The sequence below is a fragment of the Malaclemys terrapin genome, chromosome 9, assembly GCF_027887155.1.
Source record: "Malaclemys terrapin pileata isolate rMalTer1 chromosome 9, rMalTer1.hap1, whole genome shotgun sequence".
Taxonomy (NCBI): domain Eukaryota; kingdom Metazoa; phylum Chordata; order Testudines; family Emydidae; genus Malaclemys; species Malaclemys terrapin.
Window position 1 is genome coordinate 92841086 of NC_071513.1, and position 19517 is coordinate 92860602.

Below are 19517 nucleotides of genomic sequence, written 5' to 3' on the forward strand. Positions count from 1 at the left end.
AAAGGTATAAATGCTTGCTGTAATTGTTTACCTGTAGAGAGACCTGTATAGTTCTCTCCCTCCATGCAATTGCTAGAGATAATAAAAATATCTGACTTTGCTGCACCCAACCAAAGAGTGAGAACTGTGTTTTTCTCCGACAGTGTTTAATACAGTATTGATTGTCTAAATTCCTCATTTGCTACTACAGGGAAGGGTGGTCTGTAGTAGTTGTTAACTCTTTCCAATGGAAGGATTCTATCCCCCTCATATATACTTTATAGGGTAGATTTCCAAAAGTTTCTAAAGGAATTAGGGCACAAGTTCCATTGACTTGAAAAATCTCCCCTTATAATACACTTTCTGTGTTTTATACTCTGTATTTGCCACCACAGCCTGGGCTCTTGCTAGGTCAGAATTCCAGTGGTTGCACATTCTAGTGTTTTTAAGAAGCACACTCTGTAAGAGAGAAAAAGGGTGTAGGGAATAAAGTCATAAAAATAGATTTTAAAAAGAGGAAAAGCCTTTGATTTCATTTCACCGAGGTTTTTACACTTCAACCTTCTCAATGTGGTTTTCAGAGCGGTAAGCTTTTCTTCTTAGTTGTGCAAGATAAAGTTCAGCATTAGTTGGCATTTATAAGCATTTTAGTTCTCTTGCCAACAAATATTAGAAAAGCACTTTTCAGTCCCTTGGGTTTTTTTTAAGCCTGCTTGCTTTCATCAGTCAGTTTATCCTTTTGATTTCAAGCTTTTGATGACGACTACACGTTCACCAAAATGAGGGTCGGTGGAAATTAGCGGTGCAAAGATTTTAGAGTAAAAATATAATCTTGCAAAAAAAATTAAATTCTTGCAATTAATCACCATTCTAAATGATGGGGTGTATTGAAAGGCAGCAAAATCCCTTTTTTCATTTCCCATTATACTAGATCCAAAGGGGTGTATTCTGAGCCTTCAACTAAGAAAGTATCATCTCATATACATTGGTCGTTTAAACTTGTTGTACACAGATTTAATTTGTTTAATCCTCATACTTTGACTCAAGGCCAAATTAAAGCGGGAGAGTAAATATTTCTGTTTTCTCTCTTGTTATGGACTGAAAATGAGTTTGTTACTGCTCTGTTCATCACTTCACCTTCAATGCCAATGTCTTTGTTCAGCAACATAACTAAACTTTTGTGTTACTAAAGCTAGTATTATGATCCCTGTTTTCTGGACCAGGGAACTGGAATGTGGAGAGCAGAAAAAAGTAGGTACCTCTGGCTGGCTGGGGCACAACATAAAAACATCAGAATGGCCGTACTGGGTCAGATCAAGGGTCCATCTAGCCCAGTATCCTGTCTACCGACAGTGGCCAATGCCAGGTGCCCCAGAGGGAGTGAACCTAACAGGTAATGATCAAGTGATCTCTCTCCTGCCATCCAACTCCACCCTCTGACAAACAGAGGCTAGGGCCCCTTCACCTTGAAAAACAACAAGGAGTCAGGTGGCACCTTAAAGACTAGCAGATTTATTTGGGCATAAGCTTTCGTGGGTAAAAGGTGAAGTGAGGTTTTTACCCACGAAAGCTTATGCCCAAATAAATCTGTTAGTCTTTAAGGTGCCAACAGACTCCTTGTTGTTTTTGTAGCAACAGACTAACACGGCTACCCCCTGATACTTCACCTTGAACTGTCCCTTAGAATATGTGCTAATTCCTTATGCTAAAGTATCTGTTTGATCTTATATTTAGCTGTGACACTCTGTACCTTTCGCAGACTTGAAGAACTCTGTGTAGCTTGAAAGCATTTACAGTGACACTCAAACAATAGGGTTTATTAGCCAACTGGAACACAACATAGAAAGCACTGAGATTAGCATAGGGAACTGAAGGTTAAAGCATAGGCCATTCTGCTTAGCACAGAGCCCAGCCAGGCTGTAGTGAACCCCATTGTTCAAACTCTATCTGTCTGATCTCCATGGTTAGACTCCTGGTGATGGAGCGCCAACTCATTCCAACTCTTATCCCCTCACCTCACAGATTCCCAGTCTCTTGTTCTTGAACTGGAGGATGTTGCTTAGTTTCTCTGCTGAGAGATGGGGAACTCTCTGTCCCTGTGGATCATTGGTCCCTACGTGTCAGTGTCCTGCTGACTGACTTTGCCATTGGCTTCACAAATTCTCCGTTGATACAGGGTCAGCTTCAACTAGTCTTTTTCCAATGACCTATTTAGTCTCAGACATGTAGGTGACATTCATACCTATGCCTCTTAGCCTGCCCTGAGAGCAAACAGTCCTTTTCCACTTACAGGTAATAATGTGTCATATAAGGGAAATCAACGCACAAATATAGAATTCATAAAAGTATGACAGAATATTCCTACTTTGTCATACTACCACAATATAAATAGTGAATAAAAATATTGCTAATAACTACAAACCATATTGCTAAAAATAATAGCACTCGTACAGTATCTTTTATCCATATATTTCAACACGCTTCACAAAAAAATAGGTGAGCATTAGAGCTAATCAGGAAATAGTTGGTTTTTCCCATGAAAAACGTTGATAATATATATATATTTTTTTACAGAATTTTCAAGGTTTTGATAACCATCCTCCCCTTCTTTTGTTTTTGGCACCTGAAAGCTTAAAAAATTTAGCCAGTAGGGCCAAAAAAACCCCAAAACAATAACAAAAAATCCACCAGCTGAACTTTTTCAGTGTTTAGTTGCCAAAAAACAAAACATTTTCAAAAAGTTTTGGTTGCTGAAAACTCAAGTGTTTTCCTCCAAAAAAAAAAAAAAAAAAAAGTCATAGAAAATGGACATCTCCCGGGGAAACTTCCATTCAGATGAAACTGATATTTTCTATGGAAAAACAAACAACCCCCCAAAATTATAATGAAACTGAGGTGGAGAGAAAGAGGTTAAAGGACTTGCCCATAGTCACAAATCCATTGGTGGCAGCTGGGTCAGAAGCAGAACCTTGGGCATAGACTCCCAATCCCCTACATCACAATTGCTTCTGGTGTGTCACGGCTCCTGGGCCACTTAATTCATTTGTTGGAAACAATGAGTACCTATCTTCATAATCTTTATGTAACGAATTAGGCATTACAAGATTTGTAACACAGATTTTACAAGTGGATTACCAAAGACTCTCTTAAAAAAAATTATGAAAGTTTTGAACTCCCCGTTTCTGCTCCAAACTGGTACGCTCCATTGCACATCCATTCCTCCCCCCAGGGGGGCCTTGAGAATCAGAATCAACTACATGTGGTAGATGTAGTTAATCACTTAATGCACTAATTGATGGTGCCCAGATACTACAGTGATGACAGTGGCATAAGAAACTATAGAGAACAGAATGGTTTGTATAAAATTGTATCTTAATTCCATTAAGAAAAGGTGTCCCATATTGCTACTCCCTACCAGCTACTTTTATACAGTGAGGAGGAATCCTAATTAAATGTGCTTTTGAGTTTACGCATTTGTTTAAACAAAATTTTAAATCACTTGACACCTACATTGTGGGGCGGGGAGGGAGTGACACCTACATGGGGGGGAGGGGGAAATGACAGTCGGAAGGCTGTTACTTTACAAAAGCACTGTAGAAATTTTTGACCCTTATTTCTTCTTTTCCACAAGTATCTAATGATTTAAAAAAAATCATTTCCCTTTATTTTCTTCCTTGTACGTCCTTGCAGTTTGTTTTCATTGGTGGACCTAATTAAAATGTTCCATTTGAGAGATTTTCTTACTGACCTTGAGTCTTGTTAAGCGTCTGCCTCATCTCCACTTGTGAGTTCTCACATTGGTCAAAAGTGACAATGTTCCTGGAGGGGAAACATTTATATTGCTCAGAATATGAAAAAAAACTATACAGTATAAGCTGTCTCTGAAATGGAATTTACGGAAATTTTTAGTGTACGTAGATAATTGTGTGGAAAATGTATTGCAAATGTCAGTTTGTATGCGAATGTATGAAACGTTAACGCTTTTCAGCACAGCATGTGCTGTTTTTCTCTGCATCAGAAAGAAGAAAATAAGGGAGCTTTTCTCAAGAACAGGCACGTTTTTCTTCCTTACAAATGTGAAGTGCTTTTCTGTACATTTAGAGAAACCATTTCAAAAATCCAAGCATCTGGTGTCCTTTTCATCAAGGATGAATTGAACATCAGAAGTAGTGTTTTATTTAAAAGAAATACTATATTAGTTCACTTATTTTTCTTTTATACCTAAAAGGTTTATAGTAAGATGTCCTACCTATGATGGTGTTTTGGTTTCTAAGCGAGACCTTGTGTGTCTTTCTTGGCCCTTTAATAGCCAAAGCAAGTGAGTTACTAATATTGCATTGGTTCAGAAACATGCTACTTTTAGGGGTGTGCAATCCCAGTTCCCATGAATTAGTTGTGTGTGTACCGTAGGAAACAAATATACATGCTGAGCTCCACGTCTCCTGGAGTAGAAGGGTAGGGGAACAGAACCAAAGATCATATAGAATAAGTTAGGAATTTGGGGCAGGATCAGAGAGTTGATTATCAGCGCAGCTTTACATATAATGGCATGATCCTGGGTGCACAGAAACTGTGTAAGAGAAATAGTTTTGCAAACCCATCACAAAATGTTGGAGATGGCCCTGATGATTGTTTTCTTTACTGCAAATGTGAGCCAAGTTCTGAGGGCACTATAGAGACGCTACTTAGAGAGGGCCTGATGAAAATGGAAACTATGTTTACGAAGGCAAGAGTGCACAACTCAGCCATAAACATAAGCATCAAGTGTAGAAAGAAACCAGGTTATAATTTTGAATTTAGATCCCACAATCAAGCTATAAACTATGTTTAGTTCTGTATAACATTTACAGGGGAGGAGTCTTGTCTAATGGTTCGAGTTGAGGGAGGTGGGGCTGGGACTGGAAATCAGTAATTGTGTTTATTTCCCACCACAGCTCTGTCAGGAACTCCGTGCAAATTTCCCTACCCTCTCCTTCATGCCAGGAGCTCTGTCCTCCTCCTCCCCACTCCTTGCCCCTCTCCACCATAGCAGGGACCCTGTGCTCCCCTCTGTGTCTCTGCCCACGGCCTTCCTCTGCCTCTGATATGTGTGGGCAGCAGCAGGAGGTGACAGAGAGGTTCCTTTGCCTTCCCAGCTGGAAGTCTGGGGCCCCTGATTTTCCTCTGAATCAGACTTTTCTGATGATCATATTTGCTCCCAAATCAATAGGGTTCTGCCCATGGATGCCCAGAATAGTCCCTGAAAATTTGGAGTTGATCATATGCAGCATTCCAAAGTCACCCCATTACAGATAGAGTAATGAGTTGAGTGTAGGGCTTTGCTTTGGCCAGCTAGGGTCTGATATGCTCGTTAACATCTGGTCTCAGCTAAGTACCAAACAAATGAGCCTCCACGCAGCTGGGATTAATTGGCACAACTGTCCTCAGATGCAGTTTTGAGGCTAAGGACTGGATGGGTATAGAGATTGAATTATTCTCCTCCTTCTACAGCTGGTGCTTCCGAGACAGGTGTAAGCATACTGACAGTGCAGTATGGGAATGCTTGTAATGGTGCTGGCCCATCTTCTGCCTGGGTTGTGGATAAAAAGACTTCACTGTGTTATATTTAGCAGACACCAAGATAATCCTCATACATAAAGAGCTCATATTGTTCCCTGTCAGGTACAGTTTAGATGCTTCTTAGTTCTTGTACATATACAGACAGAGACAGTTCTTGCCCCCTGAAGAATTAAAAAAAAAATAGAAAACATTCTACGCTTCTATTTCTGGATTGTTTGATAACAGGAATTTGCAGATGCCAACATGAAGCCGTTCGCTCTTTATTCTTGCTATTTCTCACCTACCCCTGTCCCTTTCAGAGTGAGCATGGATGGAAAGCTTAGGTCAAAGAGTGGGGAAAAAAACTTCTTTTGTGGGCAAAAAGAGCAGTTCTGCTTTACTGGCTTGAACTGAATCGCTTGTAGTTAATGATGCAGATTGTGCCAATGGAGAAGATTACTTTCAGAATTCTGGGAGATGAACCTAAATTTCACTTGCCATAAGATCTCTTCAAAGATGACACTTCATGTCTCATGCAGAAAGTTTACATAATATTATTTGATGGCTAGCTACAAAATCCAGCCCTCTTTTCCCTCGTCCTAAATTTGGGTTCCATCACCAGATAACATGCTTTCTCTTTTTACACTGCTTGTGGTGTCAAACGTCTCTTTTTCCATTTTTTGCAAAAGATCTGCTGTTTTATTATGTTTCTGGTGGTCATGTTGTTCTAATTACCCTCCTGCAATCTCAAAGTGCCATCCATATCCTAAATAATCAAGTCTGAGGTAGCTAAATAGTTTTATGTGCAAGACAGTGATTGGGTGTTACTGTAGTACAAATAATAATCTCCTGCTGAGATCAGACCCCATTGTATTAGCTGTTGTACATAGATCTCAAGACAGTTATTGCTCAAAAGAGTTACAATCTAAATAGACAGGCCAGACAAAGGGTAGGGAAAAGAAGGAAATGTTTTCTTTTTACAGGTGGGAAAACTGAGGCATTGTCAAACATCATGTCAGAAAGAAGATGGAAATGTGGGGGACATATGTTAAGAATGAAGCAAGAGCTTCTGCCATGATGGGCATGCCATTGGACTGTTGGGGAACATGTAAAAGGGTCCTCCATCAAACACTACTCCAAAAAGGAAAATTTATGGGACTTAACAACACAGAGAATGTGCAAAGGGTGGCCCAGTATAGACAGGGATGGTAGAGTCTTGTTCATGCCCTGAGCAACATCTGATGGCACAAGAAGAATTCAGATGTCAGTAGCAGATTTGATTCCCAGCTTCAACCAGTAACCCCATTACCTTCCTCCTTTTATAGTATTTCCATGGCACATGGATAACAGACTAGTCACTACTGTTGGGTAAATCTGGCCTAATGTTGTCGCCATTTAATTGGTGGTATTGGTTTCCTTACATTTCTTTGTGCTATAAAATAGTATCAATAAAGACAGCAATGAAAGCATATAAATTGCTTGCTATTGCTGATTAGTGTTAGCCAGTCATTGCTTCATTTGGGAGAATTTCTGTCTTTCTCTCACATACGTAGACAGCCCTAATTAATGGGTGTTGTGCAAGTGAATCATTCATGGGCTGGATAGGAAGGAGGGTTGGAATTAAGTCCGAGAGGATGGGTTCGGGGTTAATGCATAGGAATAGGACTTGGAAAATCTGAGGCCCATTTCTGGCTCTGCTTCAGGCTCTCTATTAGACCTGAAACAAGTCACTTAATCCCGCTGTGCCTGTTTCCTTGTTTCTCAAATGAGGATAAAATGCTTAAGAACAATATGATGCATAGTAAATTTGCATTTGCGCAGTGCTCAGACACTGAGGTGGTGATGAGTGCTATAATAAATAGGGCTGGCTGAAAAACAAAAATTATGTTTCATGAAAAATTTCAGGCTTTCAATTATCAGAGGTGTAGCCGTGTTAGTCTGTAGCCACAAAAACAATGAGGTGGCACCTTAAAGAGTGACAGATTTATTTGGGCATAATCTTTCGTGGGTAAAAAACCCACTTCTTCAGAGGCACTTTTTTCAGGCTTTCAATATTTCTTTTCATTCCACATTGGAATGAAAATAGATCTTTTGAATTTTTTCTTGAAAAATGAGAGACAGCCACTTCTCCCCAAAGGGACCATTGGCTATTCTGGATCTCTCTTTCTGTCTCTCTCGAACCAGAAGTTCCATCCGAGACGACAGGAAAAACCTTCCCAACAAAAGTTTAGTCAAAACTATGTTTTTGCTAAAAGTTTTGACATCTATAAATCCACACTTCGTGATTTAAAAAAATTGTGAAAAATCCCCCACTAGCTCTAATAATAATAATATACTTCAAAATGAAAGAAAATGATCTCTGTGGTCCAGAGACAGGATGCTGCTCAAACTCCGGAGCTGTGACTCGTGTGCGTGCCTATGCAGGAGTTCATGGTCAGTGGTTCCACCAAACTGCAGGCAAGTTGGCCACTGATATATAGGGTGTTGGCCTGGGATGTGGAAGACTCACGATAAAGTGACTAGTCTCCCTGATTTCAAGTGATCTGGGATGAAACACTCAGCTATGACTCATGCTTGCCTTCCCGTGAGTTTTCATCCCAAAACAGACATTTTGAAAATTTACATTTTCACAAAAACATTCCAAAGGTCTTGGGTGTTTTTTCCCCAATGCAGAATTAAAACAAAATTTTAAACCTCAGAAGTTGCGCCAAACAAAATTGTCGCCTCCTGACCACACTCTGGTGCCAGCCCACCCCCACCTGCCCTCTCCTTGTGCAGAAGTGAGATCTGCTAACGGCAAGTAGGACAGCCATGGCTCTGCCACCTCCCCCCATCACCCCATCTCCCCTTGTGTGCTCTGCAGCTGTCAGCTGTGTCTGGCTTCTACTGCAGCACCTGTGTTGCTAGGTGAATTTCACTCGGAGAGGCTATTTTCTAGCTCTGCTGTTGAGCAAAGGGAGATTGATATTTGCTCAGGTCCCTTTCAGAATTAAATTCATTAAAACTGTCCTCTAATTTTGATGAAGGAAGGTAATTTCATGTCTAGATTCTATAAACTCCACTTCGCGGTAGCCTAGACTCACTTCCACAGACTCTCAGCCAGTGTGTGCTAATGTTCAGTCACCTCTTCATTGATCTATCATTTGTACAGACATTGAAAATATATTTTCCTGTGTTTCAAGACTTTTTTCTTGCTTTATGCTTAGACAATTTTCACTGTAAAAACAGGTGTATACAAGGACATACCTATTTTTCTCTTCTCCAGCTTTAATAAAGGTTGCAGGCTGAATGAGCTACTGGCTGTAATTTAGGAGACTAAAGAAAGGGGCTGTAATTCTATCCATAACACACCTATGTTCTGCATGAAATAAGATCTTCGTGTCCCTCTTCTCCTCTCCATCAAACAAACAAACCTGCCATCACCATGTCTTCCCCTGTCTTCACAGGCATTTTTACCACTGCTGAAAGCTAGGTATTAATTATCTTAATGGATATAATCCCTTAGCGGTGTCTTGACTGGCAGTTCAGTCACTACCAGCAGGCTTTGTGCAAGGGCTCTCCCTCTCACAGTACCTTTACTGTTAATCTAGTAGCATGTTTATAGGGTGACTGGCTCAGGAAGTGAATAGAGTTCATTGCATAAAAGACCTTCCTGTACCTTCTGAATTTTCTGTTCCAAATCCTGGGAAGAAAAGCAATTATATCACTGAAATTTCACATGTACTTAATACCCTCACTATTTATTTTTTGTAATACTGAGATTGTGAGCTTTATGGGACAGGGACCTTCTCTGTTGTATGTTTCTATAGTGCCTAGCACATTTGGGCTGTGATTAGTAGGTGTTACTGCATTACAAATAATAAATAATAGTGACATGCCAGATTTTTATGGCACTTGGCCTATCACCGTGATCTGTCTATTCTTACGTATCCATCTACCTAGATTCTAATATGATCCCAATCAGCGTGTTATCTGAATACCTCTTCAAATTATCAAGTTTTCACATAAAGATGTTGGCCAGGATTTTCAGAAGTGACTAGTGATTTTTTTCGTGCTTCAAGTTTTGGTGCCCAACTTGAGGCACCTTTAGAGAGGCCTGGTTTTTCAGAGGCTCAGATGCTCAGCACTTTCTCAAAATCAGACTCCTTTAAAGTGTCTAAAGTTGGGCACCCAAAATCGCTAATCATTTGCCCAATTCTCTGTCTCCCCTCCAACTGGAAGACCTGGACTATTGTCTATTATTTTGAATTGGCATTAATATGGGCTGGCTATGTCAAAGAAATGGGTTTTGCATTTTGTCCTCAAGTTTGACACATTTGTTAGCCTTATTTCTGGGACCAAGTTCCAGGTTGGAGGGCCTATTGCCAAGAAAGCTGCTATCTGCCCAGGTTTATTTCACTATTGAAAATGACCGTTCCATTGTTCTAACGGTCAGTGGAAGTCATGAGCATATAGAGTGTAGTAGTCCCTAAGCAACTGGGAGCTGTTGTTTGGAGGTGTTGAAAGAGGAGGACTGAAATGTTGAACCTGACTCTGCAATCCCTACAAAACTAGCAAAGAGAGACAGGTCACTGGGGTGATGTATGCTTGGCGGTCTGTGTTGCTTAGTGGGTGGCTTGCTGTGTCTTGGATGAGCTACATGATGCCTTTTCAGGGTGCAATTCCATAGTGTATAATTAATTAAAATAATCAAGGGGTATATGGAATTTGATTTGGGTCCATGAGCTTCCAGGATGGACCTTCAGAAACTCATTCATTTTATTTGGATAGCAGGGGAAGGTTCTGATCTCAGCCTGAAAGAGGCAGAAGCCAGTCCAGGGATAAGTAGGGTGTTTCTTGTCTTCCCTTTAGCTCCATCCAGGCCTAAAATCAGGTTCAAAATATGACTATGCAGAAATTAATAAGTAGGGCCATTGCATCAGAGGTGTTCTCAGATGTTGGAAGTTTCCAAGGAAAACAAGACTTGAGAGCTTTATCACCATGTCAGACAGCATCTCAGGCAACTCCTGTAGGAAACCTTTGCTTTTGGGATTAGTAAACTGCTTGTTTGGACTACTCTCTGGATCTGCAAAGCTTCTGGATACCCTCAAAGGATTTTGTGTCAAGGTGACCCGTCTTCCATAGAAGGTTATACTGGAATACGATAGCTACTCCCCCTCTGTCCTTGCCTTGTAATGGCCCTAGGTCTGTAGTGTATTTTGAGTAGACTGGGTGACTTGATGTGCTAATACTGGGCCTGCAGCATCATCCAGCTAGGTTTACGTAACATGAGCCAGATTGTGGGCTCCTTCCTATGAAGAGATTGTAGATGGTGAAAGGCCTCCTGATCAGTAGGGTGACCATACATCCTCGGTGGGACAGTCCCTTTTTTAAGCCGTGTCTTGGCCGTCCCAACTTTTTTGGCAAAAGAGGGCATTAGTCCTGTTTGCTCTTGATAAAGTTGACAAGAGCAAACAGGACAAATGCCCACTTTTGTCGTCAAAGTGGGGTGAGGAGGAACATGCATGGAGGCAAACGGCAATGCCAGCCCCATGGAGGGGAGGGAGGCAGGGCTCAGGAGCAGGGCAGGCAGGGTTTGAGCGAGCAGTGATGCCAGCCCCAGCCTTGTGCAGGGGGTAGGCAGGGCTCCTGCGAGCAGCAACACCAGCCCTGCGCCGGCCCTGTGCAGAGAAGTGGAGGGAGGGCTCGGGCTCGGGCTTGTCCCAAACGATGTCCCGTTTTCCCTTTGGGAAATATGGTCATTCTACAGATCAGTGATCTTGTGCAGATTATTAGAAGCTTGAGATCTTAGTGTATTAGGAGCTTAGGAGTTTGGAACTTATGTGCTTATGTGAACTGACTAGCCTACAATTATTTGACTGGTAAGTATCTAGTGATCAGCTTTCTGGGTGCTGGTTTTTGATTTCGTGGGGAGTGTTTCATCTAGATAAGACCTGGATATGCAGCAAGTGTTAACTATGGTGGCTGGGGAAGATATGTGGAGGTGTCAGATGCTCAGAGTGCAGCAAGTGTGCTTGACACACCTATGTTCTTGCTGTGTTATAAAAACTTCCCCAGGGTACTTGGGCACGTGCCAGTTTTCAAATGTCATAGTAAGCTTAATTTCTGTAGGTGGGGAGTACTCAACTTTCAGGAGCACCTGCTATATCTCTGATTTGTTGTTTTCATTTTGTTACACATGCATATTTTATCATGTATCTGCATACGGGTTAACATTTACCTTTTCTCCTTCAACAGAAGTATAATTGAAAGCTAGTTTTACACCCTAGCAAACTATATTTCCCTTCATTCTTCATCAATTACCTCCTAAGACCCAAAAAACAACTAAAATTACCTCGGTTGGCTTGTATTTTTCTATGCTTACAACAAAGGCAATTTTAGTGCTTTTTTGGGGGGTGGAAACGCCTATATTTTACGTTAGGGTCATGCTACAGATAAATTAGGTGAACTAGGATTGATTCTTTGGGAAACAGCCCATTTAAATTGCTACACATAATTGAGCACAATGAATAGTTTTAGGAGAACATAAAATGGAACTAACCACCTCTCCCCACTAGAAGCGGTTGTTGAAAAGGGAGTGTGAAAACGATTGTATTCCAGTCCTTTTTGCACTGTTTCTGACTGTAGGTTTCTTTTAAAATAGAAGAAACATTTTCAAAACTGTCATTCCCTTAACTCTCAGAAGCTTAAATATATTTTAAAAAATCAACAGAAGGTGATGTGATAAAATTTCGGAACCTGAAAAGCCACAGAACACTTTAGTAGGCGCTAAAAGCTTAAAATCAGAAAGAATCATGCTGCCAAATGCAGAATGTCAGCACTCAGCAGCTGGAACGAACATTTCTCTTTGTTGCTTGAGACTTCTTTTTTCATTGCTGGAAAAAAAAACTGAGTGCATAGTCTTCCATGGAAAAATACAACCTCTGCACAGTTGTAAAAGAACATACAAATCATTATAATTTCCTCTTTGTTTAGAAATGGTAATAGAATGGGACATTTAGGTGCTTCCTTGCTCTCAGGGTGTGTGTGTGTGTGTGTGTGTGTGAGAGAGAGAGAGAGAGAGAGAGACCAATGTAGACATAATAATAACAAAATACTGCATACTTTGCAATAGAGAATCTAATTGGGATTCAGGAGTTACATTTTTTTTTGCACTGACACTGTCTTCAATATTGAGCTCATGCTCCCCATGCAGGGGAGTGGAGAGCCCTGAAGTAGTGAGGGTCTTCTCCACATGGGGGCAGCATACGAATGAGGGGAGGTTTGTACCCTCTGTGTACCATGGAGCAATCCAGTGCACAGGGGTTTTCAGGTTGCATAGAGGGTGGAGGGGTGCACAAAAACCACAGAGCAGCTCCACTAGCCCTCTGTCAATAGGGTGGGCTGGCCAGTCAGATGATTGTGCCGCATCCCAGCTAGGTTCGTTAACTGGCCTCAGGGCTGAGCCAGCTAGCCCCATAGTCAGCTGAGGGAACTCGGGCCCATTGTTCATGACAGGAGGATGCCATCCCGCCTACCTTGACAGTCCCAGTACAGGGTCTGGTAACCTGGGTGAAAGTAAGATTTAACCATAGAAGCTTTTTGCATTGGACTTGACCCATTTTCCAGGCAAGGAGAACTGGATACAGCTCTTCTTGTAGTACTCTTGAAGTACATTGGCTAGAGGGTTTACTCAGAAGACGTAAACCATTCCCTCCAGCTAAGAAATGAGCATGCTCTAGCCCAGCCCATTGGGCTGAACAAACAGAGGATTAAGCTCTAACTTGGTCTCAAATTCAGGGCATCAAAGAGTTTAATGTTTGTGAATGTGCAGTGCAGTTGGAAGTACTTTGCAGAGAAACATGGTATGAGAAGCAGGAATGGTGTCTCCTCAGTAAAGCATCTTCCCGAAGCTAGGAGGCATAGTGGTTTCGCCTATGATGGAGACAAATCCTGGTATAGATAATACGTTCAGGAAAGCATATGTAATGGGTTCATTTGGGCCTTGTTTCAGCTACATCATAAAACCACCACACCCTATACTTGAACTTAATGATCTACTCTGCTCAAGGAAGGACCATGGCTTGGAATATTGTGCGTGTTGAAGACGAGGAATGAAGATTTTTTTTGTCACAGTTGTGCGGTGAAAGCGTATATGACTCCTGCTTCCTCTCTCTGCCTGCCTCAAACTTTTTATGTATGAATTCTCCATGTTCTGGAGACTAAATATCCTTCTCCATTCATATTTTTTAAAGTATAGCACATTTCCTACACACTGTGCTTGTTTATCCCTCTGTGAAAGAAGATCTCATTCCCTTACTTAATAAATGTGCAAATGAAAAATATTGCATTTATATCTGCCTTTAATCCAGAGGCAACACATGGGGGCAGCATATGGGGTGTTGTCCCCCCCAATTTTTTGGTTGCACGCCAACCCACACAGGCTGAGTGGCCTGCTGAGGTGAGTGGGGGTGGAGGTGGCGTTCCCTCCCTGACCCCCACCGTCCGAGGACTGGCCCAACCGAGCCCTGCTTGGCATCGCTGCCCAAGCTGCCTGGCGTCACCACTCGTCCCTCCCCTTCCACCCAACAATCTTCTGGGGGGTGCGCCCCACAGTTTGAAAACCTCTGTGTGGCAGTCTCATTCCCCCCAGAACCTTTAAATTGTGCCTCTGCTATCAACAGTTGTCGTCTCTGCTTTAATCAAAGGTCTTGGTGCAGTTTCTAAACGACAATCCATTCAGCTTCTTTGCATTTGTGTAAGGTAGGTAGGTACGAGCCTTGCCCTTTTACATATTGTAAACCAAGGCACAGGTGAGTTCCCAAGGTGTCACAGCGGGTTAGTGATAGAATCTGCAGTAGAACACAGCAGTCTTGGCATGCAGTCTGTGCTCTTTTTGCTAGGCTAGGCAGTCTCTCTTAAAATAGGGGGGTGGTTCATTGAGGATGGTTTAAAAAATACTTGTGTGTATAGATAAGAGAAATTGTCTAGTGTGTACGTAATAAAATGCCATTAAGTTACTAGTGTATCAGAGGAAGCTGCTAGATAACACTGAAATCTTCATACTGCATGTTAAGCTCAGTTATTTCTTTATGCTTTTGTTCTCACCCTGAATCCATTCTTCTCGTGCTTTGCTACAGCTTGAGGAAGAAAAACATTAAAAATCAACATTAAAAAAAAAATCTTTTTTTGTTAGTTTGTTTTTTTTGTTTGTTTTTGTTTTGGGGTAAGGGAAGGGATCATGTCTAGCATTACTGATCGGATTGTACTCATCATGTATGTCTGCAGTGCAGTCATTGGGTGTGATTGCAGCTTGTGTAGACATACCCAAGCTAGCTCTAATCTAGCTAGCGCAGGTGGCAGAGCAGTGAAGTCACGGCAGCCTGGGCCTCAGTGCAGGCCAGCCCAACGAGCAATTTCCCAACGTTCTGGGCAGCCTTGTACGGCCCGTGCCGAAACCCATGTTGTAACGGGTTCACTCTCCAGTACCTATGCTAGCTAGATTAAAGTTAGCTCGCGTATGTCCATATGCGCTACAATCACATCCGGTGATTGCAGCACAGGCATACCCGTAAGTGATCTAAATCCAGCTGAATATTGCTGTAGCTCCTTAATAGTATTTAATTCCGTTTCTTTCATAGTTGTTCCCTCAGAGTAATGTTGTAGCGCCAGTTTATCAGCACTGTTTTATATTTTATAGATATGCATGTAAATGTCAAAATAAAATAAAGTAGTTAAAAAGCCAATGATGCTTGTTTGGTAAATTGGGCGTGAATAGATGAAAATGCTGCTTGTTCGCCTCATGTAGGAGAACAGAGTAAATATTTCCTCAGACCACAAACTTGCCGCTTGGGTAGTGTTATCTTAGCATTTGTGTCCTTGGGCTAGAGCGGGAAGGGTAGAGAAAGAAAATACCCTTTTGTTTTGTTTGTACTCCCCTTCCTTCCTCAATGATACAGTCAAAACAGTCTTGAAATTGCAGTGTTGAGGTAAATCATTTTTCTGGGAGATCATTTTTGTGAAAACACACAAAATTTGTCTGAGGATTTTGCCAGTGCCACCCTATCTCAAATTTTCATCTTTCTCTGTGCTTAACAGTTGTGCCTGTAAAGTTCCTCTCCCACATAGACTAGCATGACAGTCAACATTTTATTTTTAGCTTCCCCTATGAAATGCAAATTCAAAGAATCTTTAAAATCAATTACTAACTTTCTAAAAGCTTCAGCGTTTTGACTATGACACTATCTGCTAATGATAAAAGTTGTTCAAACCGCTTTTTGGCTGAAGAAGTGAAAGTAAAAAATGAGTTGGGGGGAAATGAACAGAAGAGTCCCAAGTGAGACAAAGCAATGTTTTCTGAAGCACATGTTAATACAGCATGAGAGATCAAAGGGTGTGATGTCACTTCATAGAGAAACAGGTCAGGCAAGCCCAGGTAACTCAGGAAGCAGGATACTAATTATTCACAGAAGAAAGTCAGGTATATGGTTACAGTGCTACAGTAGAAAGTTTGGAGGTCAAAACCTGCACAGTAACTGACTCAACTTGAGACTGCTTGGCCGCTTGATAAAGAATTTAAAAAAAAAAAATATGGGAGAGAATGCAACAAGTTTACCTAATACATCCCTGCAAGGTAAGTACACACAATGTATGAAACAGTTTCGTTGCCTAAAAGAAAGGGTATTAGGTTAGTCACAGTGGATGTATGTTTCTGTTTTGCTTTCAGCAACAGCAACATGTGCTGCTTGACATACAGAGGGTGACTTGTTTCTGCATGTGCAAGCATTTTGGGAGAAAGAAGGAAAGCCACATTTCGGGGCTTGCAGCCTGTTCTTGTTTGTGAAATGCTGCATTAATCCAGAGGAGTGTGGGAGTGTATGCCACAGTTGTGGTAGCATTTAGCAGTGTGTGTGGAAGTCGTCCATTGTTGACAGAAGCTCAGTGTTTAACCGTAAGGTTACCTGTGGATTTTGTGGGTTGCTGTTTCTAATGAAGTTTAGTTATTTCCCAACCTTTTTAGTTAGGAAATCGGCATTGTAGTTTTTGTCTTGATACTACAGACGCATGCAACAGGTGTTCAGAGCTGGGCACAGCCAGGAATGAAAAATATATATCATTTTTCCTTTTCAGTTCCCATTTTATTCATTTTTTCTTTGTCATTTTGTGCTAACATAACATTGACTTGTGAATGCTAAGACTGCTCTTGTAAGCAGTACCAACACAAAGGATAGCTGGTAGAAAAGAACTCCGTGATCTTTTAGTAGAAGTCTGAGCGGGGCAGTTGAGAAGCTTGCATTGTCCTTGTTTATTGTGTCGTTAACATGAGGATTTCATTTCTCCAGTCCAGCTTTGAATTCTCCGAACAGTGACACTTTCTTGACAGGCTATTCCATGACTTTCTAGATCTTTCCAGTTAGGATGTTTTCCCTGACATTCAGCCTAAATTTTCCCTTTGCTGAATTCCTTCCTGTCTTTAACCTTCCCCCAGTGTGTAACTGAGAAGTCCCCATTAATTCTGCATAGTGTCGATGGATAAAACTCATGGAATTGGAGTCTCCAACTACTCTTTGTGTTGGCAAGGATCACAAAGCTACTTTCAGTTCACACATGTTTGTCCTACAACTGAAATCAGCGGGTGGCTTTCTAGCCAAAGGGAAGCCTATTCTATTGCTTTCCTCAAAAGGTAGGCTGGCACCAGTACCCCCACATATGGTGTGTGTGCGTGTAAACTTACCGTGCTTAGGGTCTGATTCTCCTCTCATTAATATAAATCAGGACTAATTCCATTATGATCAATGGAGTTAACTACAGTGTAAAACTGTTGAGAGAGAGAGAGAGAGAGAAGAATCAAGCTTTTATTTTTTATTAGAATATTTTTTTCTCTCTCCGCTCCTTTTGTGTCATAGTCTTTCTCTCTCTCTGGGCCTGATTCTGCAGCCACTTAGTAACACAAACTGCACCACTGACTTAAGTATTATCCAGGGTTTTTGCTTCTGGGAGCAAGAAAAGGTAACATGACCCTTTACTTCTAGCTTGTGAGTCTGAAACTCCTTTGCATGTCACAATGATGAGGAGGATTTATTTATTTATTTATTTATTCATTTTGAATTGTGGAAAAACATATGGTTGCATACTCTTCAGACATATCGGCTTTGATTCTGATTTCAGTTATGCTGGTGTAAATGAAGAGTAACTTCATTGATACCTGTGGAATTATATCAGTGCAAAACTGGTGTAAAATGAGGGCTGGGTAATCCCGTTGTCTTATGTAACTCAATCAATGTACATAGCTCTGAACCTGACCTGATTTGTACCATTTTTATACCGGCTTATTTCCACTGACTTTAATGGCGTCCCTCCTGACTTACACCAGTGTAACTGGGGTTGGAATTAGGACCATGGGGTGAAAGGGCTCTTTTCAGAAAAATAAGAAGTGTTATATGATCCTTTGTATCTTACAAAACATCCTGTTCTTCTGCATTTCTGTCCTGAAAGTTAGATTCTTTCTGGGTTTGTTTTGTTTTAGAAATGCTCCAAAATAATTAGAGATTTGATGTTGAAAATCAATAACGAAAGAGTTTGCACCAAAGACCTCTCGAAGTTATTGATGGCAAGGTGGCTGTATTTCTTCTTTATTTATGTATATATTTGTAGTGGAGGTAGGGCTTGTGTGAATTGCTGAAGGTGCCAGACTGACCGTCCTGGAGGCTGGCCTCATTTATTAACAGAACAGATACAGCATGAGCAGCAGGTGCACAAACTTCCTCGCTCTGTCCCTCAATGTTCTGTTGTGGAGGAACCACTTGTAGAGTCCCAGGAGTCCAGTCCTGTTCATTCGTTAGCCTCTCTGCAACATCTGCTTGTAAGCGTGAAAATTAATGCCATTGATGGTCTTGAGATGAGGATACTTGTACACTAGTGACTGGTTGGGGGCTGCCACCTCATTTCACTGAATAGCATCAGATGATAAAGAAAGGTGTATTTCTGCTTCAGGCTTACATAAATCAGCCAGTTCCAGCCATCTGGTCAATCAGAAATACAAGGTCACTCTGCCACTGCAATTTTCTATTTCACTTCAACTAAAGTAACTTGAGAAATCTGTTCCTTAACTCTGTTGCTGCTATTATCACTTGATCTGCTCTGTAAATATTTTCAGACACTGATGTTGAAATGTTGTACACTTTCGTTTTCACTTGAATGTGCATTCAGAGGGCCGGGGTGCGGCTCTGGAATGGGTAAACATAGAACAATAGGCCTTTTGACTGTTGATTTTAAATTGATTCCTGATTCAAAATGATTCAACTGAGAGTATTTTAGAAAGGACTTGTCCATGGACACTTACTATGCTTTTACACTTGTAGAGAAGACTGTAATATTTTTTTACCCTGCTTGTGCGTTTTATTACAGTTTGAATCAAGACACATCCCTGCATGCAGTGCACTTTGCATGGCTTTCTTTAATCTTAATGTGCGATTTTGGAGAATTTGGAAACAGTATGGGGAGGGCTAATAATGTTAGTAACTGTTTGCTTTCGAGAGGACATTGTTTTGTGTTGTAATTTATTGCATCCCATATTGCAATGAAAGATGACCAAAGAGAGTCCATTCTATCTGGTGAGAATGTATAATATGGTTCTCTCCCCAGCCCCTCCCCCCCCTTCCCCGAATCTTATTCGCAGCTTCAGACAAAGAGGTTTAGTGCTTTATCTCAAGCTGTAGCAGCTTAAGCTTTTGGTGGTGGAGGCCTGGGAGGTCACTGTCACATATGAGGATTATTAAAATGTCAGCTAGAAATACTTTATTTTGTTCTTCGGACTTGTCTGTATGATAAAAATTGCATTGGTATAATTAAATCACTTTTAAAATTGAATGTGGACATATGTTTAGATTAGTTTAGCTTAATTGTTAAGTAAGGTTTCCATGGGTTGAGAAGCAGCAACTGGTTAAAGTCCCGATACAATACCCAATGAGGTCAGTAGGATTCTTTCATTGATGTAAACAGGTTTCAGATTGAGCCCAAAG

At 41.1% G+C, this 19517-nt stretch overlaps 1 protein-coding gene across 4 annotated transcripts in view; it reads left to right on the top strand.

Annotated features, from left to right (window-relative positions):
- Window positions 1–19517, top strand: part of NAALADL2 (N-acetylated alpha-linked acidic dipeptidase like 2) — an 899698-nt gene that overhangs the window by 232159 nt on the left and 648022 nt on the right. Inside the window, exon 1 of one of the 4 annotated variants that reach the window (XM_054039850.1) lies at window positions 16032–16129. The exons of the other annotated variants lie outside the window; for them this stretch is intronic. Coding sequence (XP_053895825.1) covers window positions 16087–16129 — 43 coding nt within the window. The 5' untranslated portion in view covers window positions 16032–16086. Of the gene's footprint in view, window positions 1–16031; window positions 16130–19517 lie in introns of those variants that run through there. 4 annotated transcript variants of the gene reach the window in all.